This window comes from Triturus cristatus, chromosome 8 (assembly GCF_964204655.1).
Source record: "Triturus cristatus chromosome 8, aTriCri1.1, whole genome shotgun sequence".
Lineage (NCBI taxonomy): Eukaryota > Metazoa > Chordata > Amphibia > Caudata > Salamandridae > Triturus > Triturus cristatus.
In genome coordinates, this window is record NC_140591.1 from 1,528,526,241 (window position 1) to 1,528,553,736 (window position 27,496).

At 40.3% G+C, this 27,496-nt stretch overlaps 1 protein-coding gene across 3 annotated transcripts in view; it reads left to right on the forward strand.

Moving 5' to 3' along the window:
• The window catches only part of LOC146806066 (solute carrier organic anion transporter family member 2B1-like), a 456,740-nt gene that overhangs the window by 412,975 nt on the left and 16,269 nt on the right, over positions 1-27,496 (forward strand). For all 3 annotated transcript variants that reach the window (XM_085623369.1, XM_085623367.1, XM_085623368.1), the window contains 2 exons: positions 1,837-1,901; positions 9,634-9,754. In XM_085623369.1, coding sequence (XP_085479495.1) covers positions 1,837-1,901; positions 9,634-9,754 — 186 coding nt within the window. The remainder of the gene's footprint in view (positions 1-1,836; positions 1,902-9,633; positions 9,755-27,496) is intronic.

Genomic DNA, 27,496 nt, shown 5'->3' on the forward strand with positions numbered 1-27,496 from the left:
ACGACAAAAAGCAGATGGCAGGTAAAACAGTCCCACTCCTGCGCTCCCACATCATTGTGCCAAAGTTAGGTATGTGACTCAAGCATAAAGGCAGACATTGGTGCTAGACACATTCCTGCCTGGGGGTGACTCAGGGCCTGGGGGGGTGCTCGGGCAGGTTTGCCTGCCAGTACAGTGAAGAGTACATGCGAGCTGAGCTTTAAAACTAAATGAAAATCCCTTGATTTGAAGCACATGCGGTCAGTCACTGTCACTGTGCAGCAGGCTCAGGCTGCTCCAGCCTCCCACAGCGCAGCAGCATCAGGGGCTCTCACTGCTGGCCTGGTGGTCTCACTAAGGGCTAGGAGAGCGCTTTGAGAGCCGCAGGTGAATACTACCAGCTAGCTGTCTGTACAGCAAAAACACACCGGCAGTCCTTGTTGGTTCAGGCACATTTGTGCCGCCTCCCTCCCTCTTGTATGAAAGGGGACTCCACAATGAAAACAGGCTTCATCTGTGTGACGGTCTCTGAGCAGACAGACCTCAGGTCTTTCCTCTGTTCCCTTGAGCAGAACTGACCTTTTCTCTTGTGGCCTGGTACACTATTTTCACAACTGTTTCCCAACATTTCTTGGGAGAAATACTCCCCAAACCCCACCTTGTAGTCGTTGAGCTCGCTCATTGTGCTTACTTGCTGCACGCAGTATTGGGGCTGCTCTAACAAAAATTTCCAGGGCTGCTTTTGGTTCCCAGTCCGGCCCTGATATCCACATAAGATACATTTATGTGCATAAAGACACATGCAGCTCATTTATGTAGTCACTGTTTACCTTCAAACTCTAGCAGGTAGCTGGCCTTCATGGACCTACATTGGGCATCCCTTGGCGAAGTATTCGTATAGTTTGATGAGGCTGGCATGTGTAAAATATGCATAAGATGTTAAATTACGAACTTGCTTCGACAAGGAGGTGACAGAAGTTGTTACCATTAAACTGAAATGGGATTAACAGTCTCTTGTTGGTGGAGAAGTGTGGCTCAATGGTTAGAGCGGCAGACCCTGATGCAGAGGTCTGGCCCGGACCATGGTTCAATTTCCGCCTCGGCGGGTCTTGGGCTCAATTTCCCCGGACCCGATAATTCTCGCCTCGGTGCCTATTCTAATCATGGGTCCCACTCTGCAACTCTGGGCAATAGCTTGCTTAATCTTCACAACGGCCCCAACAGCGCTAGGATGCCTGGCTTCACCTTGGGGGTGCCCAGGAGTGGGCACTTCACAGGGAAAGGCCAGGAAGGGTTCCACAGCGGTATGTGCACAGCGCCTGAGAAACCCTTTCGTGGGTGTGCGGAGCGCTATATAAATTCACTACATTTACATTTACATTTACATTTGTTGTGGTGCACACTGGATGAATTATAGTGTATTGTATATATTGCTGTTACGTCTCAAAATGGCTTTCTGCAGAATGAATTGGTAGGTATACAACTTGCCTCCTGTGACACTTTTGGAAGTTACTCAAGCATGTTATTTTTTTCTACTTTAGGCGGTTTATATGTCTTTTATGCCATGTTGGTTGAATCATACTTGGATATAATTATCAGTATCAAGTCGCAATTTACTTCAGAGCTCTAATATTTCTCTTAATTCATTTCTTCAGATCATGGAAGTTTAGTCCAGATCGAACATTAGCTTGTGTCTGTCATGGGGTGAACCCAGAGAATGGTTTAAATGACAGTATGTCACATCAAATCTAGTTGCATTTATGTTGCAGCAAATTGGTGGTTCTCTTGCTACAATGTTTAAATTCCTGGTCTAGGCACGTTTTTCTGATACAATGATTGTTTGATTTCTCCTCTCAGGAGTGTGGAACAAGAAGATAAATCACTCGTCATTGGAATACAGTTCATGTTGCTGAGAGTTTTAGGTAAGTAAAAGTATTATAATATATCAATATTTGTTTTATTGTGTGTGCCCATCCTTACATGTGCGGTAAAGCTGTGTAAAACATGGACCAAAAGTAAAACTATCCTCACCTGCTCACAACAGTGTGGTAGAAATGTATCTGTCTCTACACAAACAGTGAATGAATGCTACCTTATTAATGTGACAACACAATTTCACACATTTCTGTCGGTTTGAAGCAAAGTCTCCCATTTACCCAGCACACAACCCAGTATGAACACACAGTTTAAATTGATCTCCGTGGTCCAGAACTTGCCACTTATTTGGATATTTGTCACCGTCCCAGGAGAGAGTCCTGTGAAACCTCACTAAGGTCAGCACACAAGGCATGCTTTGGCATTTTGTAGATGTAAATTGCATGGGGTGTGGCTTGTTCTGATGTTGATGGGGCAGCTGTTCAAATCCTATAAGTTTAGGCTGAGAAGGCCTGCATTTCTTTATCTCCAGTCCAATGAATTCAATGCTCTTTGTGTGGTATTGTCCACCTTCAGTGGTTAGTATTTCAGAAAGTTTTTTCTGATGGTTTTGTAAGTAATGCAGCTGGTCTTGAAGATGATGCGGGCCTAGTGGGAGGAAACCGAGAAGCACCTTTGCTGTCGGGGTGATGTTAAAATTCATGTTCCGTCAGGCCGTGCTTTGAAGACCTGCAGCATGTATATGCCTTTCAGGGGTGCTGAGGTAGAGTCGGGCAGGCCACTGAGTAGGGCACTTCCTTCACCCACTCAGGAGAGGACTGAGGCTGGTATTGTTGATCTGAAATCACTTTCGGGTTGGAGAGATTTCACTTCGTTTATGAGGACAAGCAGGTATAATGTCTTTGGTATATTTGTTTCCCTTTATTATTTACTACCTTGCCCTTGTTGTGATGACAAGAATTGGGCCATGGTCAGGCTCAGCTCATATAATAAGAAGACAGCCTCCTTGTCTCCCATTCAAAGTGTAAGTGGGATTTGGATGTCTTCAAGACTCATTTTGATGTTGTCTGTTACAATATGCGATCATCTGTTACGTTTTTTTCACACAAATGTATACCTACTTTAGTTTTAGTGTTAAGTGCATTGCTACTCCTAAAGTGGTTGTGCAAGCAAACTCAAAATAACTCGTGTGCAACTAAAATCACATGTCTTTATGTGCAGTGTGGCCTTGGCACATCCTCCTGCTAAGACACTGAGACTCATGGAACCGACTTTTCAATTCCAGTGAAGATTTGGTGGTGCCATTTCGAAAAGTGGAGCTCAAAACAGATCAGGCAGCCTCTCGGGTACCATCATAGGGGAGTAGCTGTCTTTGTGCCAGACATCTCTTTGTGTTTACTGGTTGTCTGTACTATTTGAACATGAAGGTGTTCATGAGCTGGTTGTTGAAGAATGTGATTTGAAACAGCGGAGTTATCAAGAAAGTTTTTTTTCTATGCATATAGTAGATTGAGGAAGGAATTCCAACTTTTGTGGGTGAGAACTGAGAAGCATCTACTGTCAGTGATGGGCGGAGCGGGATGGGTAGAGCCGACCATAGCATTAATTACAAGGCTTTGGGGCAGAGAGTGGGTCTGTTCATGAGCAGGAGCGTGGCTGCCATTGGTGCAGCAGGTGCTGCAGCACCCAGGCCCAAAACCCTAGCGGGCAACTTGAACCCTAATGATTGCTGTATTTTACTGCCTCGACTGCAGTCATAAGGGCAGTGTTGTTGCTTGCGCCAGAGCCCGCTGAATGCTTGCTACACTTCTGTTCATGGACAAGTACAGCAGCTTTGAAGAGCGCTCCGGAGGAAAGGACACCACAACTTTGGGCATGTCCATGTCCACACAGATAATAGGAGTCGGTATCTTCTGCAGTCTAGTTACTTTTTTCAGGCATTCCCAAATCAGGCAGCTGCAATACTCTATATTTACTCTTGTAAATGCTCCTGCTGTTTTCACTCTGGCATTTTTCTCGTTGTCATCTGATCCTGCTGTCACTCCGCCTAGCTGAACAGGGACATCACTGCAGACTTACCAAGACACGAGAGCCCTTCACTCCTGAGAAAGTGCGATCCCCTAACACAGTGCTGCCCCTTGCAATGCGGGGTGTCTGTGTGCTTTAGGCTAGCCTCTCCAGCCAGGGTTGTCTCCTGGGCTCCTGCTGACCTCCCAAAAACCCTGCCTTTGCAGGACAGAAACTTCACTTTCAATTTCCTCATTCACAGCTGAACAATTACAGAAATAAGTGTGTCACCACACTCGAGGAGTACCAAAGAAGAAAGCAGTTCATTCATACACTATACTTTACGCACAGGCGAACGCAGACACAGGTACCCGTCTCTTTATTTGGTCATCGATAAACATATATTTATTGATACCGATGTATTGGTAAAATCACAGGCCTTGTGACCGTAAAATGCAAGGATGAAATGATTCAAAAGCATTTTGCAAGCCAGAAAATACTTTCCCTCCAACAAGTACCGCAGCATATGGAGTGGTGCTCGTGAAAGTAAAAAAAAAATGTGCCTGCCACTGCAACAAAAGGGAGCACTAGAGTGAATGCCTGCTTCTGCTCCGGGGGGGACAGGTGAGTGCACGTTGCCCCCGGGGGACTGGTGAGTGCAGTGCTAGAACTGGATTCACAAGGTCTCCATTGAGGCCAGCCCAGCGCGCTCAGCCCACCACACTGGGCAGCGCTGTAACTTTAAAGAAAGGGCATAGCTCTTGTTTTTATTTTGTTTTAGTTTGTTTTTGAAAAGTTGATGGTGGATATCAACACTCGTTTCACGGGTGTTGACTTCAAACATTCTATTATCACTATCAGCCACATGAATATATGTTTGTACATATCATGTATGCACTTTTGATTCACCTTTTATCACTTTCACTGAGCCATCACTTTTTTAGGAGCACCTTGTTCCTAAGAAAAATATAAGCATTGCATTGTGTATATTCAAAAATTGGATATGTATAAATAAATGCACTAAATGCATAACTGAAACTCATTCATTTGAGAGGTTTTCTTCTATGCCTTATGCAATACTACTGCCGTCGAAGTCAAGAGCTACACTTCCCCCGTAGGGACCTTTTTTGTGAATAATTATGAATCTGGATAAAAGCTGTCGGGGGTAGGTATAGCTCACCCAGGTCAGGCATGGTTCTTTAGAGCTAACTGTTTTATTCAGACAGAAGGCCCAAACAGATGGTTTGCAGAGCTCTGTATCCTCTCTAGAGGCTGAAAGACCCATCAGAAAGTTATGTTTGACACACTGAGAATTGTTTTTAACAACGTCCGCAGACTGGGTTAAAAAAACCTGGGGCGGCTCTAGGTTGTCAATGCGGACTTAATATAACTTGGCTTTATGGTTACATAAGGAAAGACAGTCCTTAATTATCAATCTGTTAAGCATTGGCTTGCTGTTACGCCAAATAGCCAAATTGAGATCCAGCATAATAAAGGACAAAGTTTAATGAGGTATGAGATATAACTAATGGCAAGTTCCTCATGCAGAGCAAGTGTAGATGAGCTCTGGGGAAAACCCAGGAGCTGCCTAAGAAACGGTGTTTTCCTACCAAAACCCCCAAAAGTCGCTGCCATAACTAGTGGCAGAGACATACTTTGCTTTATAAACATGGATCAGTACTTTGCCAAGTTTCCTACCCATCCTTGAACTAAGGTCCAAAACCGCTCCACACAGTCTGATTAGTGAAAGCTTCTTTGATTGAAAAGAAGGGCCTCGGGAGGATTTGTCATCAAACAGGATGCCCAAGTACTTAAAAGAAAAAACATTGGTAATACTAGTCCAGAAGTGAACTGAAGAGTGGGGCTGAAGGTCCCATTTTTATACCCTGGTGCCCTTCATCTGAAAGGAGGGAGAAGCTTCTGGATAGGTTTTGTGAAGTGAATGGAATTCCCTGACTCCCCTATCTCCAAGCTGGTTGAAGTGGCAATACAGGGTTGTTAGGCTCTTTGTTTGAAGGCAGATTGCAGGCTATTCAGGTTTAAGTGGGTCTGTGCTCGGCTCCGCCCCCCCCCCCCCATCCTGCCAGCAGATGGCCTTATCCCTCTATTGTGTGACTGCCTTGTAGGAATTTACAAAGTCTGTCAGCTACACCCAGTAGTACCTCTTAACTAGGGCTTGCATGTAAATTAAATGTGGCAATTGGTCATAAGCTAATTTCTCCATGTTGAAAAGAGAATGCACACATGCTTTAGCATGGGTTAGCAGTGGTAAAGTGCTCAGAGTCTTAAAGCCAACAAAAATGGTTTCATAAAACAGGATGAGTGAAGTTAAAACGTTTGGGGGTGGCCCTACAAGGGAGGGCCAAGACCGACACTTGAGGTCAAGAATTTAGAAATGAAGGTGATTTTCTTTTTTTTTTTTTGCTTTTTCAATAAATCTGTTTTGTTCTTACTGGTTTTGACTTGAAACCAAAAAGTATAAAAGTTCAATTAAGAAGATATATTGGCTCTTATCTCTCTTAGAATGCCCCCTCTACTGCCTTTATCCCTTCTGTGTGGGGTATGGAGGCACAAAGGGAGTTGACATCTATTGTTCATAGCAATAAATCTTCTTTTACTTTTATATGCAGATCAGGACATGTGTTGGAAAGGTCTGTGATATTTTTGGGACTATTGGTTGCAGAAACTCATGAAGATATTTTCCAAAAGGTTTGTGTATTGAGCCGAAGACACATATGCTGGTCAATTGCACCATGAATGACTATGAGTAACTTTTATATATTGGTCTTCTGGGAAACTGCATTTGTAAAAATGTTCTGGGGTTTTTTCACTATTCATCATATTTCCTCTACCTTTATCAGAATCTTTTCAAGTGAATCTTTAAATTCTCTGGTAAGATAATTCTCTAATGGTAAGTATATATATATATATATATATATGAGGAAGGAGATTATTCTCTGAAACACGTCAGGCGGATTGAAATTCAGAGTGCTGGGTACCCGTTTGTGGAGAATAAAGACTTACAATGGTCAACTGCTGTGTGAGTGCGCCCTCGTTTTGCTAAGCAAACGTTTTTTGATGTATTCGCGGCGGCTTGGGCCATGGAGGGCAGCACCACCTGATGGATGTAAACGGGGCCACAAGGTTTGGAATCTGCCGAGCCTCATTTGTGGAGCAGCAGTCCTCAGGGATGTGTACGGACCCACGCTCAGAAGCTTATTGGGCTCAGAAGATTTTACCTGGGTCAGAAGATTAGGCCAATTACACACTACAAATCCCATGATGCAACTAGGGATTAAGCACATTTGAGTAGCCCATTGGAGGGCAGCTAACCATTCATAAAATGTGATGGTGGGGACTATTCTCCGAAACGCGTCAGGCAGATTGAAATTCATGGGTACCCGTTGGTGGAGAATAAAGACTTACAATGGTCAGCTGCTGTGTCAGTGCGCCCTCATTTTGCAAAGCAAAAGTTTTTTGAATATACACACACATGTTCTTGAACTTTATAGTTCTAAAATGTGGTGCCTATGATGCCTAATCTGCCCCCTTTATCAGCTATTTTAAGAGTTCTCCTCTTGTTCTGTAAAATTTATATGATTGATGATCTTTCTGAGGAAGCGGTTGATGACATATATTTCAAAAAATATCATGTGTTTTACTGGATATTGGAGGGATAAAGTGCCTCTCTACTTCTTTGCTTTTGGAAGTGTTGAAAAATAAGCAGCAAATTTCTCAAGAATTTGAATAACGAAATCTCCATTTCAAAGGATTGGTTCTGTTGGTGGTTACAAAAGTTGTTTCTTTTGCTAGCTATTTTATTATTGTTGACTCAGTTGTAAACTGGAGATATTGCGTTTTTGTTTGACTGCAAAGATTTCTCCTGTCTTTTTCCTTTTCTTTGTCCCCTCCTGATTTTTCGCTTACCCTTGATGTTTGGGGCTTTTTGTTTCCTTCCGGGTTCCTCTATAAACCAGACACTTCTTTATATGTACCCGCTTTTTGTGCTGCCTACCCTTTGTTGGGTGTCTCTTCATTTCCCTTACCTGTGAGTTGTTTGATAATATCCTCTTCTGATAAATTGTTTACTTCTGAAGTTACTATTGTTGTTTTTTTAGAAACTCTTTTTGATAATATAATTCTGCCCGTTTGTTACCTTCATCAAGTTTGTAATACATAGTGTCTCTGTTACATTTTTCTCTCATTTAGAAAGGTCTAGAGAATATGTATGAAAAACAGCATAAACATCTTATTTGATCTGTAAGGGGTAGGTTTTAATGGTATCCGCAGAGCCCTGGGAATCGATTTAACCTTGTGGTAATGTATAGGTGTTGTTGGATGTGATTAATTTCCTTTTGCAGCAGATATTCATGTTGTTTATGGTTCTGGTTTATTGTGCATGGTGAAGTTGCTTTCTGCTTGTTTCAGAAAGTAGCACCAAGGGACACAGTGTTTGCATCCATGGACAGAGAATACTCCTCTGCAGCATGAAATAAAGCTTAGACCTGTAGAATGAGTACACAGCTTTTCTTGTTTCACATGGGAGTGCATGTTTGAAACACCATTTTCACATTTTATTTTACGACTGCACTACAAGTCACAGGGCAGTTGTTATGACTAATGTTTTACTTTCCCACCTAATTTGGGTCAAAGTCTCGCTTATAGATTTTTTGCAGCGAACATTTGGAAAGTTTCTGATTTTCACATTTTGCGAAGGTTGCAAAGTGTTGTTGTTTACCTTCACTGTATCTTAAGTTAAGAATTTTAGTGAATCGACAAATAATATTCATGGCTTTGTGAGGTAACTTTCAATCTACTCAGACCCAGCCAATCTGGAAAATATAAGCAAAATATTTCTCTGCAGTGAACACTTTACAAGCTTTTGTATTCATAAAGGCGAATGTTTGTGAAATTTTTCTTTTCACATTTACCTTTTGCTGAATTTTTTTGCTGTGCACCTTGGCAAAGTGAAAAACGAAAAACTTTTCAACCTACACAGAAATTCACAACTGTTACAAAAACTCGTTCCAGCTTTGCACCCCTCTGCTTTTCACGTCATCCATTAAAAGAGATAATAGCGCCAATCACATTGGCATTTTTGTCCATTGCTTTTTGTTTTGGACAATTAGAATGTCTGACTCATTGCGTTCCATGTCACGATGGTGTGGAAACGAGGCATGTGGTGTATGTATGTGGTATTTCTGTTGCACGAACCAATTCTAAAGGCATTGGATTGCGGATGTCGTAGTCTGACATGGTGGACGTCTGGTGACAGAATCATTTCCTCCACACTTAGATCTCACAGCTCCTGTAACCTGTTTTCTTGTCGATGCTGGCCCTCTGAGAAGAATGGCGGCTATCTCAAGACCGCATTTTCTTCCAACTGCTTACATTTTCAATCTTATGTTACTGCTGTGAGCTGCGACCTCTCACAGCTGCAGTAGAGAGGAAATAAGCTTATATGTGTGTTCCTTTTAAGTTATTGTGTACTGATTCCTTGTACCTGCTGAAGTACAGAGCTTATTCTTGTTTGCGATGTCTTCACCCTCGGGTGGTAAAACGTTTTGTGATGCAGGGAGTCGAATAACACAAGGCTCTTTGTTTCAGGGCCAGAGGGAAGATGTTTTTTGTATAACAAGAGGAAACAGAAGCCCAGCATTGCCAAGAACCGACTTCCTACTATTAAAAAACGTGTCTCTCTTTGTTCACAGAGTATGCCGGAATTTGAGTCTTTCAATATCCGGGTTTAACAACATTTTAATTTATTTTCAGCTTGGATGCCCTGCCCTGTGTTGTATGGACGCGTCATCGATAGCACTTGTCTATTATGGGAAAGAAAATGTGACAATAATGCATCATGTCGCTATTACGATAACACACAGTTCCGACAAAGGTACAACCTTCCTCTTTCAATCAATTTTCGATATTCCTGTTTCTATCAGTAGCTGTTATTATATTATTATTAAGACTAACTGAAAAGATGGGTAGGGATTCTGAGACCAACGCATAAAGAGAATCAGACGTCTTCCTGAAGGGTCACACCTGGCAATGTGCTTATGTGATTCCCAAATAAGGAAATGTTACTGTAAAGAGCATTTTCACTTCCAAAGATTTTTTGTTTTGTTTTTAAGGACAACGTTTTTCTACTGGTGAAACCCCTTCCACTGCAACCAATCAATTTTGGGGTACTTCTTCCTATTCCTCCCTAATAAACGGAGTAACTTCTTCCCTTGACAGGTGTAAATCTCTGCCTGCTTTCAGGGTGTAAATGTCCCTTCCACACGTGGATACCCATAGACCTGTGTATTTGTGATAATTCACCTAATTTTGACACGTCCCACTCTGACATTCCCACAACTCTGATCCCACAGTAAATTTGCAAAATGATTTTCAAAATCACTTCTTGTTCCAAATTGATATAGATTTTTATTCGTCAATAATTATATTTTCACAATTACATCCTACATAGATGTGCAAATGTCTTTAAGAATAGAAAGAGCTTTTGAATCTGAGATCATTTGTTTAATATGCACATTGAATTTCCTTTAACTTAACAATTTACTGTTCATTTGAATTAGTCCAGATATGTTAATGAAGTATCTAGAAATGGCAGCTACAATATGTGGACTAATAATATGTAGAGGGATGTGCCCTTATGTCACTCAATATTGTTGCACTGTGAACTATGTGGAATACAGAGGCATCAGACAATCTTTGCAATTCAGCAGCATTGTTTAATTGAGTAAATTTAATTTAACATTTCACACTGCCAACTGTATCGCCTCTAGCACCTCCATTCTATATTTACAGACTCATGAGAAGAGATTTAATTGTATTAGCTCAGCATCATGTACATTGGTCAAAGGTAATGCTGGAATGTAAATGAAGGCTTCTTATTTGAGATAAGATGTAAACCCTTAAGTACAAAGGGCCTTATTACGATGAAGTAGGACGAGCATCCGACTGCCATCGCAGTGGGAATGAGACCGCCCAACAAGGAGTCTACGGTCCCATCCGCCATATTGTGTGAATGTTTGGGGGGGCACCACGTGTGCCCTCCTGGCCACTTAGCAGTGGCCCCAATAGTTTCTCTCCGGCTGCATTTCCATGGCGGTGGGACCGTCATGAAAACGCAGTCCGAAAGGGATATTGTGATCCTGACAGTGCTGCCTGAGTAGGTACCGCCTCCATTCAGGATCACAATTCTGACAGCCACCCCAACAGGATGAGTAGATCCTTTCGGAGGAGATGGTCAATCCCCCGAGATTCAAGGTTCCGACCGCCTGAATCGTAATGCGGCAGTCGGCCCGAAGGGCTGTCTATCAGTCTGACCGCATTTTCGGTGCTGAGGCCTTTATAGGGACCATGCAGTGAATGATGTTACATAGGTTTCAAAACTCCAGCAGAAACACAAAGCAACGTTCTCGAGTGTTTATTGTTAGTGATGGTGGACTTGGTAAATACTACTGTTTTTTTTCTCTTTACTGAATGCCCCCGTTAACATTTTTACATGTTATTGTTCATACCATATAAATATTTTAATAGTACAAACTCTGACACTTTTTGCCACAGACATTGATTGCAATTCCAATTTTAAGATTGGTTTCAGTATTTCTTTTCACTGGCTTTTAAACCCTATTATGTATAGTGTATTAGTTTAGCGCATTAGCTCCATTCGTACAGTCCGAAACTCATTCATAGAACCAAATGTCGTTATTGCGGTCACCAGAATATATTCCAGATGTAATCTCCTTGCATTGAACAATAGAACCAATGAAATACCTCTGAAAATATTATAAAAATGTATGTATTTTCATAAAGGAGGTTTCAAAAACTGTATATTTTTTATGTAAATAGAACCTCTAAATGTTTGACATTATTACTATTCCTATTAAGTGTGCACTTTAGTAGATTAAAGTCCAAGGCTGCTTGATGCAAATATAAAATAAATACTGGGAAAGTGGAAACTAGAAATCAACACTGTAAACAAGGGAGGAGCTGTTTCCGCTCCAATCCTACCAAGATGAGAGCAATGAAACAACTCAACAACATAATGTTAACAACTTATTTAAAGCATAGAGTAAAGCACCTCCCTCCCCCAGGCTGCTTCATGATTTTGGGGCTAAAGAGGACTACTCGGGTCGTCTTCTTCTGAGCCAGTCCATATGCTACTCCCATGCTGTTTGTTATTAAACGCTGTAAGGAAACAATAGCTCGTGTGAATTAATACTTATCAATACAGTATGTATTCCATAATAATAATCAAAGAAAAAGGGGTTACGAGAGATGTCAGAAGAAAAGGCAAAGCCATACACGTTAGGTCTTTTTTTGTGAAGAATGTTTTTCTTTTATATTACGAGGATATTTACATAGGAAGTGGACATAAATACACAATACAGATTGACATTAAACATACAAATTTCAAATTTACAAATAAGTGTCCCAATGAAAAAAACCTAAACAGACAAGTAACATAAAATGCGACATACAAACAAGGTTTCCATTTATCTTTACAAAGGCAATCACAAATAATTAATAATTCAAATTAGCAACACTTAAACATTCTAAGTATTGATTTAGTGATTTGCCTATCACGTCAACGGCGTTTCGACCCTATTCCAATTTAAAGGGTCTCGTCAGGACTGTCTAATGTAGGGACACCTAAAGAGGGGTATAAGGAAAATATGTATCAAAAAGGAGATCAATTGTCTCAAAGAAAAAATATGGTGGAGGAATATAGGTAATAAGCCTATCTACCTTATCGTCCGGGACAGGTCTAGCGTGTAAGTGTACAGTGACACCGTGCTCAAGGTGAAAAGATAAAATACTCACAGGTACCCAGCCGGGTGCTGCGTGAGAACGAGAAAAAAACCATTATTGTCACAGCTATTGTCCACTTACTTATTATCGAGAAAATACGCAAGTTTTTACTTACCCCTGTGAGAAAAGACTCACACGGAGGCAGTAGCCCACTATTATTCTGTATGCTTTGGATTTAGCGCGATGTAAGGGTCTAATAATGTACACCAACTACGGAAGCTGCTGTGTAGCTGTCGCTTTGTATTCACGAGTCCAGTCAACTATTCCAAAAATACATAAAAAGAAGGACATTGATATAGTCAACTCATCCGGGGGAAATAACCCATCAAGTCTATGGATAACCTATGCTGAAAACTGAAAACGCTGCTCATACCTCTTTTCCTGCTTCTGGGTTTACGAATATCCCGAGAAGTACTGCAGCAGGCAAACAAAGTCCTGTCTGCTAGGTACGATCACAGCGGTTGGTCGGGATAAGGGGATACTTAAACCCGATTCGCTAGTGAACGGCCAATCTAGGGTGTCCAACAAAAATGTGCCGGTGGGGGGAGGAGCGTGACGTTGCCTAGTAACCAGCAACTACTCTCGATCTGGTTAACGTGATTTCGAGAGTTGTAAATAAAGTTATTTGTATTCAGAGATATTGAAAGAGCTGCGCTACGTCCTACAACGCTAAGTAATTAATTGTATTTATGCCAATGGAATACCAGGACTTAAAATACTATCGGTCTGAATAACGTGATTCCAAAGGTGGTAAAAAAGGATATTAGTGTTCAGAGTCATTAAACTGTATCAGAGCAGTACTACGTCCTACGACGCTGAGCAATCAGTAGTGTTTCTGTCAATGGAGTTGTGGGACTTAAATCCATTATTGTAACGGTGGCATGAATTCAATAGCAATAAACACAGAAATTACAATGGCTACTAGTATCAGGTTTCTCGTTCGTTCATCAGTTATGGCATATATCAGTGTCAATTACTTCGATTTTTTTAACAATATACAGTGAACACCTATAACATTCATAAAGGTCCAACGCCAAGACAGTGGTAGGAGTATGTTACTGACTATTTTCAAAAAATTAAAACAATAATGCAGATGCATGACATATACTACAAGAAGGCTTAATTTAGTTTTCTTATCAAAGCCAATATGTGCCTCCCACAGTGGTTAACTCTTCAATAAAAAACATTATATTACTGTACATTTGGTTTTGTCATAGCTGTGGAACCCATATGACAATAAATCTCTAAACCTACAGATTATACATAACCTATTATTACACATGTATAATTAGGGCCAATCATGTGAAAGCACGAAGGATCATCTTTGAAATTTTAGTTAGAGCTGTATTGGAAAGGGTGTGTTGGGAGACATACTGAGTACGCACGCAACAATAATTAGGTGAGGGTAGTAATGAACCCACGCCATTCCTCAGCTGAATTCAGCCCTTGCATTATAGAACTAGTGCGTTCAATCCAACGACACTCTAGTCGTTGCAATATCTGCGTTAAGTCTCCACCTCTTTTTGGAGCAATCACTTTGTCTATTACTTGCCAGCGAATGTCATTTGCCGTGTGGCCTTTCTCTTCAAAGTGATTAACCAGTGGGGCATTGAGAACAGAATTCCTAATCCTACTGCGATGTTGCCCTATGCGTGCTTTAACAATTTGTTGGGTTTGTCCAATATATGGTAGCCCACAGGGACACAGTATACAGTATACCACATTTTTGGTATTGCAGTTGGCAAAAAAATCTAGTTGTTGATCGACCTTTCCATGAGTGAATTTTTTGGTATTTGCTGTAAATTCACAGGCGACACAGTTACCACACTTATAGTGACCTTTAACATCTGGTAAGCCCCAGGTCGATTCCAAAGATCTCATATTTTGGCATGGACAGATTAATTTGTCTACCTTGGTTTTCACTTTAGGAATGAGTAGTGTCTCTCTGGGGCAAAACCAAGCTCTTTTCAGAGAGTTCTTCACTAGTTTTTTCGGGTATCCCCTAGATAACAATTTGTCTCGCAGAATGTATGCCTCTCTCATTTAGTTATCTTTTTTTGTACAATTGCGACGTATTCGCAAGAATTGTCCATGAGGCAATCCATCTCTCAGGGCACGAGAGTGATGACTATTATAAGCGAGTAACGTATTACGCTCAGTTGGTTTCCTGTGCAATGAGGTATAGAGTTTCCCATCATCATGTGAGATGTTAAGATCTAAAAAGGCGATGCATGAATCATGTATGGTGGATGTGAACTTCAGGTGTGGTTGAACTGAATTTAAATAAGAAACAAAATTATTAAACTCAGGAACAGTGTCAGACCAAATCAAAAAAATGTCGTCGATATATCTTTTCCAACAGTTAATTTTTGAGTGGTATATATTTTCATCATTAAGGACAAATTTGTGCTCTAAAGTGAAAACCAAGGTAGACAAATTAATCTGTGTAACCACGTTTGGTATACATACGAATGCTATTCGAAAATTGGTCACAAAAAATTGGCACATTATTCAAAACATAGACTCCAGCATTGACACACCAATGTTTGCCTTTAAAAGAGGCAAAAATATTAAAGATCACCTTGTAAGATCATCAATTGGCCCTAATTATACATGTGTAATAATAGGTTATGTATAATCTGTAGGTTTAGAGATTTATTGTCATATGGGTTCCACAGCTATGACAAAAACAAATGTACAGTAATATAATGTTTTTTATTGAAGAGTTAACCACTGTGGGAGGCACATATTGGCTTTGATAAGAAAACTAAATTAAGCCTTCTTGTAGTATATGTCATGCATCTGCATTATTGTTTTAATTTTTTTAAAATAGTCAGTAACATACTCCTACCACTGTCTTGGCGTTGGACCTTAATGAATGTTATAGGTGTTCACTGTATATTGTTAAAAAAATCGAAGTAATTGACACTGATATATGCCATAACTGATGAACGAACGAGAAACCTGATACTAGTAGCCATTGTAATTTCTGTGTTTATTGCTATTGAATTCATGCCACCGTTACAATAATGGATTTAAGTCCCACAACTCCATTGACAGAAACACTACTGATTGCTCAGCGTCGTAGGACGTAGTACTGCTCTGATACAGTTTAATGACTCTGAACACTAATATCCTTTTTTACCACCTTTGGAATCACGTTATTCAGACCGATAGTATTTTAAGTCCTGGTATTCCATTGGCATAAATACAATTAATTACTTAGCGTTGTAGGACGTAGCGCAGCTCTTTCAATATCTCTGAATACAAATAACTTTATTTACAACTCTCGAAATCACGTTAACCAGATCGAGAGTAGTTGCTGGTTACTAGGCAACGTCACGCTCCTCCCCCTACCGGCACATTTTTGTTGGACACCCTAGATTGGCCGTTCACTAGCGAATCGGGTTTAAGTATCCCCTTATCCCGACCAACCGCTGTGATCGTACCTAGCAGACAGGACTTTGTTTGCCTGCTGCAGTACTTCTCGGGATATTCGTAAACCCAGAAGCAGGAAAAGAGGTATGAGCAGCGTTTTCAGTTTTCAGCATAGGTTATCCATAGACTTGATGGGTTATTTCCCCCGCATGAGTTGACTATATCAATGTCCTTCTTTTTATGTATTTTTGGAATAGTTGACTGGACTCGTGAATACAAAGCGACAGCTACACAGCAGCTTCCGTAGGTGGTGTACATTATTAAACCCTTACATCGCGCTAAATCCAAAGCATACAGAATAATAGTGGGCTACTGCCTCCGTGTGAGTCTTTTCTCACAGGGGTAAGTAAAAACTTGCGTATTTTCTCGATAATAAGTAAGTGGACAATAGCTGTGACAATAATGGTTTTTTTCTCGTTCTCACGCAGCACCCGGCTGGGTACCTGTGAGTATTTTATCTTTTCACCTTGAGCACGGTGTCACTGTACACTTACACGCTAGACCTGTCCCGGACGATAAGGTAGATAGGCTTATTACCTATATTCCTCCACCATATTTTTTCTTTGAGACAATTGATCTCCTTTTTGATACATATTTTCCTTATACCCCTCTTTAGGTGTCCCTACATTAGACAGTCCTGACGAGACCCTTTAAATTGGAATAGGGTCGAAACGCCGTTGACGTGATAGGCAAATCACTAAATCAATACTTAGAATGTTTAAGTGTTGCTAATTTGAATTATTAATTATTTGTGATTGCCTTTGTAAAGATAAATGGAAACCTTGTTTGTATGTCGCATTTTATGTTACTTGTCTGTTTAGGTTTTTTTCATTGGGACACTTATTTGTAAATTTGAAATTTGTATGTTTAATGTCAATCTGTATTGTGTATTTATGTCCACTTCCTATGTAAATATCCCCGTAATATAAAAGAAAAACATTCTTCACAAAAAAAGACCTAACGTGTATGGCTTTGCCTTTTCTTCTGACATCTCTCGTAACCCCTTTTTCTTTGATTATTATTATGGAATACATACTGTATTGATAAGTATTAATCCACACGAGCTATTGTTTCCTTACAGCACATAATACCCAGGCTCCTTGTGGGTAGGGTCTCCTTGTTTCCCAATCAAGTTTGTTATTAAACAGCATAAGAGCAGCCCCAGGATTGGCTGGGGCAGGCAAACCTAGTGCTTCTTAGGAGACGGGGGTATGGATGTGGTCCCTTGTGCTCACTAACATTGTGCAGGTGGGTAGAGGCATCAGTGCACATGTCGGGCTGGACACAGAAAGGCACTTGTCCAACCCGACATGTGCACTGCAATTCAAGCATGGAATCCCTGCTCTGCCCGCAGCCGCACCCAATACTCACAGAAAGGTACCCATGTATGAAAAAATAGTAAAGTGGCAGCGCAGCCAGAAATAAATATTTTTAAAAAACCCACATTTTGCACTTCACACTTAAAATGATGCAACAGATGTGGGGGGGAATTCTACAGTGCGCCAATAGAGGGGCCGCTCCTGTTTAAACAGGCTGCAAAATTGCACAATTTTCCAAGTAGTGCTGGAAACTCGTGTATAAATGAAAAAGTAATTCCATATTGAGACTTGGAAGAATTTCAGCATCTTGAAGGGCTTGAGCCGGCAAGCCAGAAATAAGAAATTATAAGGCTTTGCCCTTCTGATGTTTGTAGGTAATAAGTAAAAGTCGAGGTTCCTTCACATTTACTTTCAATATCATATTTGTTAAATTAACATGGGGTAACTACATTTAGAAAATTATCAATAAATTTGTAAACACAGACAAATGTGCAGTATTTCCCACGCAACCTCTAAAGAGAATTTGTCATGGTCATTGTTTAGTTAGTATGGCATTTAATCAATTTAGAGCAATCATATTAACTTACACTTTCACCATATTAACGAAGATTTGCTATTGGTGATGTTATAACAGTGCTGAAGTGAGTAAGACGTAAGGAAAATGAACAGATTTGTGAGACAATCTCATAAATGGAAGGATTTGGCAGGAATATCTGCAGTAGCTCAAACGTTGATGTGGCAGTGCATGTTTCTGCTGGTCGTGTTCAATATGGAAAGAACAGTCTTAAGCAAGTCAATGACAATTCAACCTCACAAAATACATTAAGTGGGTCTTCATCAGAACTAGGATGTTGGACAACTTGGAACAGCATCTCTCTCAGTCAGATAGTCTTGTGAACTGTCAAGTACTAAAGAGCAATGGATCCCACTTTCCAACAGACTTACAGAGAAACTGTGCCTTCAAATAATCTATGAGTCAACATCTTCTATGAAGGCTGACATACCTGTCAAACTTTGTGGGATCCATTACACATTTAATCTTTGATTTTTCATAAGACTATGTAGCTTCCTACATAATGTCCATGGATGGGCTGACATTAGGTGCTGTTAATTAAAGAACCTTTATTTTCCATTCAACTCAAGCTTCCCGCCTCCTCCTATTCACTCAAGTTCACAGTATAGACCAGGGCCCATAACTTGTTCTACACTTATAAAGGCGTACATAAAAACCTGCAGTGAATTATGTCCTTATCCTCCTCAGCACAAAAAGACACCATCATCTGTATAGATACCATGGCAAGGCCAACATATAGAGCACCAAATTCACATTCCGTCACCTATACAATAAACAACATACCACCTTGACTCTTATCTGAAAGATGTACTGTTTAAAGCCCAGCCCACCAAATCCAGGCCTGTGAGATTGTAAAACCTTAAAAGACTAGATTACCAAGCTTTTATTTCTTCCAAAGATTGGATTCTGCCCAATGTCTGCTCCTTCATTTAACATCCTAGTACCAGATGACTACTCAGGATTGGACCTGAAAAAAGTGAACAGGGCCTAGCTGTCATATGCAGAATGAGGTGGACTTCTGCCTTAAACTATGCACAACAAAAACATACTTACCCCCCCTCCTAGACATGGAATAGGACCCCTAGACAAAATCCATAAGCTACTCATCACTGCATAAATCCACTGCACAACTAACATCTCCCTCAGAGACGTCAACATACCTGGAACTTCATTCAGAGCCTACCATCAAAATCACTAAAGAAATCTGTAGTCTTCATGTCATCACTTAACTTGCGTCTCTATCACCACGAAACTGAGACAGTACGTATGGCCTGATTATTTCCCTTCAAACATCTTCAAATCCAATTTGCTATTCATTCTATTCTGTTACATTTTCAAAAGAGAGATGAATACACTCTGACTTCTAAACCCCCTAAAGAACATTTCAATATAGCAACTCTCTGGAAAACTGAGAAACTCACAAAATATTACAACTAAATCCCCTTTAACATCAGCAAGCTCCTTCCTCTCATACACGCATGTATGAAAGATAAAGTCTCTACTCTTTGGTTTTCCAAAGACTTTGATACCTGCAAAATGATAATTAGAAAACTGGAAAAAGTGAACAAGGAAGAAGCTACAAACACTACCTCTATGCAAGTCATGTGCAAAGTATATAATATTATTTGCCATGTGAAAGCTAATTTCTTTAAAAAACAATTCACTGAAGCAAGAAGCTGACCTAGAGCAATTTTGTAGACAGTCAAACTATGAATGAAATGAAAAGCACCCGTTCAAATCTCAGCTAAATCTGTGGTCAACATTGCCAACATGTTCTTAGAGAAAATGGTAAATATTCACAGGAAACCTACAATAAGAAAAGTCTCTCTTGTGGCCCTCTAAATATACCACAAGGAAACATATCCAGAAGATCACTCTTCCAACAGCTGGAGATCAAACTTTACTTAAAACATTGCTTCTAGAAGCTACTCCTTCTTTACTGATGACTACATTCTAACAACACTCTTAATGTCCCTGTGCTTCCATCGTACCTTGTATAATCCTCAAAATGTATTAAAGCTCACCATAGTGACTTTCTCTTCAAATCCTAATATCTTCTTTAAAAAAAGCTCTTGGACTGCAAGAATGGGTGACCGTTCTTCAAACTTTCCATTCTGGGAACATCATTGAAAAGGCTGCTTTGGTCCAACTCTGGTACTCTGACATCTCAGAGCTGTGAACACTATTTTGAAAGGTCTGCTTAAATCTGCTCAAGATGCACTACAGGCTGTTCCCTGAGCTCCAGATCAAGACTGATCAAATCACTCCATTTCATAAACCTGCATTGACTACTATTTGAAGCTTTAATTAACTTTGAACTCCAATGCATCATATACGAATGTTTTGCACCACAAACTCCTTAGCTACCTGACAAAACAAGCTCTAAATAGCACAAGGATCAATACATATGAGGAGAAAGTCCTACCTTCAGTCCATATTGCAAACACTGAGACATAAGAAAGGTTTGAACCTGACCTTTGCCTGCCAAGGAAAATCATTTTGGGGCTGTCCTATATGAAGAAATTAAACTTATTCCAAACCTGTTATGCTTTTGGAAGGCCTGAAATACTAGTCTATTCAGGATGTACCCAGATAAGTAATACTCCTTTTTAGGTCACATTTCCACAATACATATTATTGCATGTTCTAATATGTGATGAGCTTTGTTTCCCATGTGGGTATATGTGTACTATTTATTGTTCACTTTGTGTAGCTGAAAGTTGAAACAGGGGCCATATTATATCACATAAGGCTAAATTGAGGAGGCACATTTTGGGTGATTTGGATGCTGAACAAAATTAGCACTAAGTAAAAATGCTAAATCCTTTACCTGTTCGCAGAAAAAATATGCTAGGCATGCTATTCTACATCCCTACCACTTTATTAACCAGAATCGGAATAGCCTGTAATAGGTGGTATTCACTTATCATTAGGAGTGGGAATATAGGCTCAACAGGACTGGTATATCTTAGGGTCAGTCATGTTCAAGAATATGATGGATCAAGCCCCATCCATTTTTCAAACCTAATTAATCAATATTCTTTACTTAACAGGGATCCAAATGCTTGAATCGCTTAAACTATTTGAGCTTTATGTATATTTTTAGATTGTCAGCACTCCCCAAAGCATTTTTACCCTACTCTTCAGTTTGAAATTGCCAGGTTTGAAGTATTTACTTTTTTAATATGCGTCTGTATTTTTTTAATCTTTGTTACTTTTAAATCACATGTGGAACTGATATTGTATGGAATTTATTTGTTTCCTACATAAGTCTGAACGTGGGTGATTGAAATTTGTTACAAGTGGATTTTAATCCTATGTATTGCTTGTTAATATTCTTAATATAATTTTTCTTGAATCATGAGCAAGAACATTATTTTTAATGAGCAATCTTATTTATTTGGACAATAAACACAAGCAAGTTAGGTGGTAGCACCACTAACTAATTCTATTATCAAACATTCAAATACATCATATGCATGAATGTTTACACATCCTCCAGGCTTGAAAGTAATTAAGGAAAAGGGAGAAAGGTGATGAAAGCTTGAAATATTCAAAACATGTTTTTACCGTAGATCATAAATGAAAAAGTTTAACAGGGTGCTATTTACATGAAGGGATGAAGATTTCTTAAAACAAAATGACCAGCCAGATGTTTCTCATTGTCGTGGTAAATTTCTATGCCTAAATACCTAAAGATCTCCGGTTCCAATTTAAAGGACAAAGGACTCCACTGGTCTTAGCAGGAAAAGGCAATATTTATCCCAATTAATTTTGAGCCTTGCTACATTTCCAAACTCCCTAGTAGTGTCATTATCTTAGGCAAACTGTTTGTTGGAACCTCTGAAAAACAAGAGTGCATCATCCATCCATAAATTACAAGTTGCCTTTGTGGTAGCTGCCTGCTCCATCCCTTCCAGCAATATGCACACCAGCCGCTCCATAACAACTATAATTAGAAATGGTGACAGGGGGCACCCGTGTCCTGTGCCCTTATATATGAGCTACTGCTCTGAGGCAGCCAGCCCAGTTCGAACATTAGCTAGTGATTGAGTATGTAAGAGTTTTATCCGCTTTAGGATACCCTCTCTCATTCCCGTAATCTTACGTACCTTAAAAGGTTATGGCCAGAGAAGTGTATCAGATGCCTTTTCTATGTTCAACAAAGCAACCACTGATAGCTAGCATGTTCGCGGAGCCTTGTCCAGGATATAGAAAAGCTGTCTTAGATTGATATGAGTATTGGACCCAGTAATAAAACTACTTTGATTTTGATTTACTAGGTCCCTTATAAGTGAAAACAGGCTATTGGCTATCATATCCCAGTCTTTTATATTCCATATTCAGTAGGGCTAATGTACTATATGACCTCATGTCTAGGGGCTTTCTCCCCTACTTTGGCAGAACCACAATTATGGCCTCCCTGGTTGTTTCAAGTAAGAAGTAAAAGGCCAAATATATCTTGCAGCTAAGGCGCCCCACTGCTTGGTAGCAGTGAAGTAAAGGAAACATAAAATGATAACTCACATTATCATTTTATATTTCCTTCTGCAAAAGCTTTGCATTTGGGACGGGGTTGCTCTGACGACAGAGGTTTGCCCACTCCTAAGTACACTTGACTGTTTGGCTGGCCCTCTCGGATCGGCCAAACATTGATGCACATTTCGCGTCTTCTCCATGCAGGCTGCATTACAGCCTGCGTGGAGAACGTGCCCAGGCCCCCATTCCCTGTCAGAACGCCGATCCACTGTGCTCAGACCAATCATAATGCTACATTGCAGCATTGTGATTGGCTATCGGGAGAATTGAATTTGGGTGCTTCCTGCATCCTGCTGCGAGACCGACGTCAGGAAGAAGAGGACAGAGGAGAGGCGGCTGCCGGCTGGCCATCACAGGTAAGTTTTTCGATGAGGGTAGGATGATTAACCTTTTTGCAACAATGGATGTCAACAGATGATCCAATGTGCACCCCTACCTCCCTATAATGGTAAATACATTTTAAAATTAATATTTAGGAAATACATGATTTCTGGGCACATGTGAAAGAAAAATGACACTGTTAATGCAAGGCTACTATTGTTTTAATGCTTTACCTTTTAGGCAATTTGTCTTTAAAATTATACACCAACAACCATAGTTTTTGCAATAATAATGGCTACAGGTCCATCAAGCAGCGCTAACTATTGATACCTTTTGCCATTTGCTTGTCTTTACTTGTGGACCAAGAAACTTTTGTCTGGAAGAATGAACTAATTTAATTTGCACACACAAGAAACAGAAAGCTTGCCGACATTAGCTCACAAATGATGCTTTTATATGATGACTGCTGTCTTGATGAGATGATATGAGTTGATTATACCATTATCTGTTGCTTTTTTTCATTTTTTCAGTATTTTTTCAAAACCTCAAAAAAACCATGAGAATACAGATAGATCAGAAAAAATGACCTCCTTTTCAGCTTTTAAAATTATCTGTATACACGAATACACTCTCGGTTTCCCACACTGAGACCACAACGCCATCCTTCAGTGAATACCTTTGCCTCAACATTTCAAGTAACCACCTCCCGGTTTGCAAACTACATACATTCTATCACCCCCCCGGGGGACAATCCCTCCTTCATCGAACAAATAATGGAAATCTCCTGCAACGTCGATTCTCAGTGTCCCAAATCTTCCCCAGTAATTTCAACCTTCACTGATCTAACCCCAATGACCAAGCTGTAATCTGCCCCAAATCATTCCTATTGGATCACGAGCTGACACAATTCAGTGACCGGCCAACTCATAACAAAGGAGAAATTCTGGAGCTCATCATCTCAAAAGGAAACACCATCACACTGGATGCCATTGCCCCTTGCGATTGGTCCGACCATTACAGCATCTTTTTCTTTATTAAGAGGGAGGTTTCCCTGAGGAGGGACCAACCGAAGAAATTGAAGCTATGGAAAAGAGACCTCAGAAATATAAATACGGCTGAACTAGCAACCCACTGTAAATATGCCTTGTCTTCCCAAGTTGACATGACAGAGGTTTATGCACTCACTGACTTCTATAACTCTACTATCTGTAGTATCATGGACTCCATAGCACCACTTCAACAAAAACATGCCGCTACAAAAATCTCCAAACCTTGGTTCAACGTCAACCTAAATTCGGAATGCCGCGATTTAAAAGCAGTTGAACAATCCTGGAGATCCGAACCATCCTCGGATCATCTAAAAGTCCTTAGATTGGTAAGGAGCTCTTATTACAAAAAAAATCAAGAGTGCTGAGGCTGACTACTTCAGATCCCAACTTAATCAAGCTTTAAACCACACCAAGAAACGTTTTGAAATTGTTAAACAACAATCGGAGGAAGCACCCAACCACCTTGACCCAGGAGACAGCCCACCCTCTTGGCTGCTTTCTTTATGGAGAGAACAAGACTCATCAGTATTGAACTGATATCTAAGAAGGCTCTTCTTCCATCCTACGGGTTTATGCCTCCTCATGGCCCACTTGGAGAGGCTTGAGCCATTTAATCTTAGCACCAAGAACAATGCCTCATTGTGTACCTTTACTCCCCTCAGAGATGGAGACATTTACAAGATTCTTCTTAGTATCAACCCATCTAATCATTTCAGCGACCCTCGGCCACCACCCGTCTTCAAAGAATTTTAGGGTGCCTTCATCCCCCTTTGTACAAAGATTATCATCGCTACACTGTCACAAGGCACGATCCCTGAATGCCTAAATGCAGCTCAATTTACCCATTCTAAAAAAAACTAATGCAGATAGAGCTGATCTTAACAACTTCCGCCCTATCTCCAACATCCCCACTCTGGCTAAACTCCAAGAAACATGCATCCAATCACAACTCTGCACTCAGATTTTGAATTTCCAACTCCTGGATCAACATTAATCAGGCTTTCAGAGTGGTCACAGCACAGAATGAGCCCTCCCTCACGTTAAGGATGACATTGTAAAAATGCTAGACCTAAACAAATCTTCCCTCCTAATCCTCCTTGAACATTCTTCTGTGTTTGATACTGCTAACCACCACAACCTCTTATCCATTCTTGAGCACAGGATGGGCCTTTCAGGTCTGGTTCTGCAATGGTATTCGTCCTTCCTTCACCACAGATCCCAAAGAGACAAGGTCAATCAATCTCTATCCCAGCCTTCGACAGTCTTCATGGGGGTACCACAAGGGTCTGCCTTATCTCCCATACTCTCAACATTTTCTTGGAACCATTAGCTAATGCACTAAACTCCATGAAAATTATTTTCCATATGTATGTGGATGACACGCAACTTTACATCAAAATTACCTCCCCAGAAAACTTCACATCACTCAACACTACCCTGGCGAATACTCAAAACTGGCTAACTGAGAACTACCACCTGCTCAACACCTCTGAAACAGAATTCCTTCTCTTATCTCCTCCTAATCACACCCCCAAGATAGACCTTTGGATGAAGCACCTCACAGCCTTCAACTGTTCCCCCCACATTATTGATGCAGCCAAATCTCTCGGAATCACCCTGGACATGCACTTGAACATGAAGAATCATATTAGTAAGGTGTGCAAGGGTGATAATCACCACAGGAGGATACTTGGTAATCTCAACCCATTCCTTCCACAAGTTGATTTCAAGCAGGTGGTCCAAGCGCTTGTTTGGCCGAGGCTAGACTATGGCAATGCTATGCTCTGTGGCCTCCACAAATATACCTTGGCTCCACTAGGAGCTTCCTTGAATGCCACTTCCAGATTGATTATGGGTACAAAAAGAAATGGTCACACATCCCCAGTCCTAAAATCCCAAAATTGGTTGCCCTACGAAGCATGAATACAGCTAAAGATTGCTTGCATGACTCACAAAGCCCTCCATTTTAAAACCTCCTGTTACCTGGCTCAAAAGCTTGAATTATCTGGAGGTGGTAGACCATCAAGAAGTGCAAACTCTTTCCTCTTGAAACCACAGCTTTTTCACAAAAAGAGAACGAGTCACAGAGCTTTTTCAGGCTTTTCCCTGAAGATCTGGTACTCTCTCCCACCGGAAGTCCACAGAATCTCCTCCACGGTTGCTTTCAAAATGGAAGGAAAAATAATCCTAATGAACGAGTTCTTACCCTAATTGGCCATGGATCGTCTATTTTACTGTATTAGACTTACACTTTTGAAGCCCAGAGTTGGCTGCCATACTCCTATTGTTTGTTCCTCTCCCAGTTCGCTATTTAACTAGCTTAATGTGATGTTCTTTGATACCCCCTTTGTCATTGTTCTTGCTTGGATACTTAATTGACGCCTGCCTTTCCCTTTATTATTTCCCACCGTCCAAATGCGAAGCGCTCTGATACCCATCTGGGTCGTGTTTGCGCTAAATCAAACTTTATAAATAAAAATAAAATAGATAAATCTTTCAAAAAACACCCACTGCATTTTGTTTATTTATAGTTCAATTGCATTTTACTTTACTAAGTTTCTGGAGATGGATTTTTCGATACAGAAATAATAAATGTACACAATAATCTTTGTGATATTAACATGCATATCATTTTGCACAAACAAAGGCACATTTTTATTGAAACATTTGTTCCCCCAAAAGACTAACAAGACAGTTTCACTTCAATTGAATCGGGCCATACACCTTGGTTTTTTCGAAATTTGATACTGACATTTGATTCACCTATCTATAAAACGTGACATTTTAAAATGTTGTTTCCACTTTCGGCTACATAAGTTCCAGACAGCGGTACATTTTCTTAATTCACACCATTATGTTGTATTATAATTTCAGCATAATAAATACCACACACACATTGCCCTTTTTCATATCTGTTGCTTTGTATTAGAGGTTATGATTATGTCATTGGTGATTTTGTAGATGTACTATTTGTTTCCATCTTTGATAACATCTCTTATGTCAGTGACCTAACTCATCCACTGCAGGGGTCTGTGTTCGACCCCATGGTCGGTGGTTCGAATCCTCGCGGGAACACTCAACGTTTCATCCTTCAGAGAACCCCAAAATGAGTCCCTCTGTATCGATTAACAGTAAACATGAGTAGTTCAGCTCCAAGATGCCCTCGGGTGAACATGCACTATACAGATGCTACGTTAGGCATGATATATTATCATTAAATCACTATGGGCGTTGGGCTGATGTGATTTAGGTTTATACATTATTTCAGGAGTTTAGCTAAGAGAAGGTTGACTAAAGCACTATTTATTATGAGAGAAACCTGTTCAATCTATGTAAACATAACCCCTTTCGAATTTTGGGTTTTATTCTTTTTAGGTCTGTTGTATGGACAGCTTTTTCTATCTGCCAGAGCTCATGTAATACTGTCTCTCAAAAATAATTGAACAACTATTTTTATCAGTTATTAAAAATCAAATTCAAAGATTAGGTCTGATTTTTAATAAATATGAAGAAAAGTAACTTTTAAATGACCCTAGTGGTCATTCCCATCCACTAGCTGGTGCCAGGCATACATG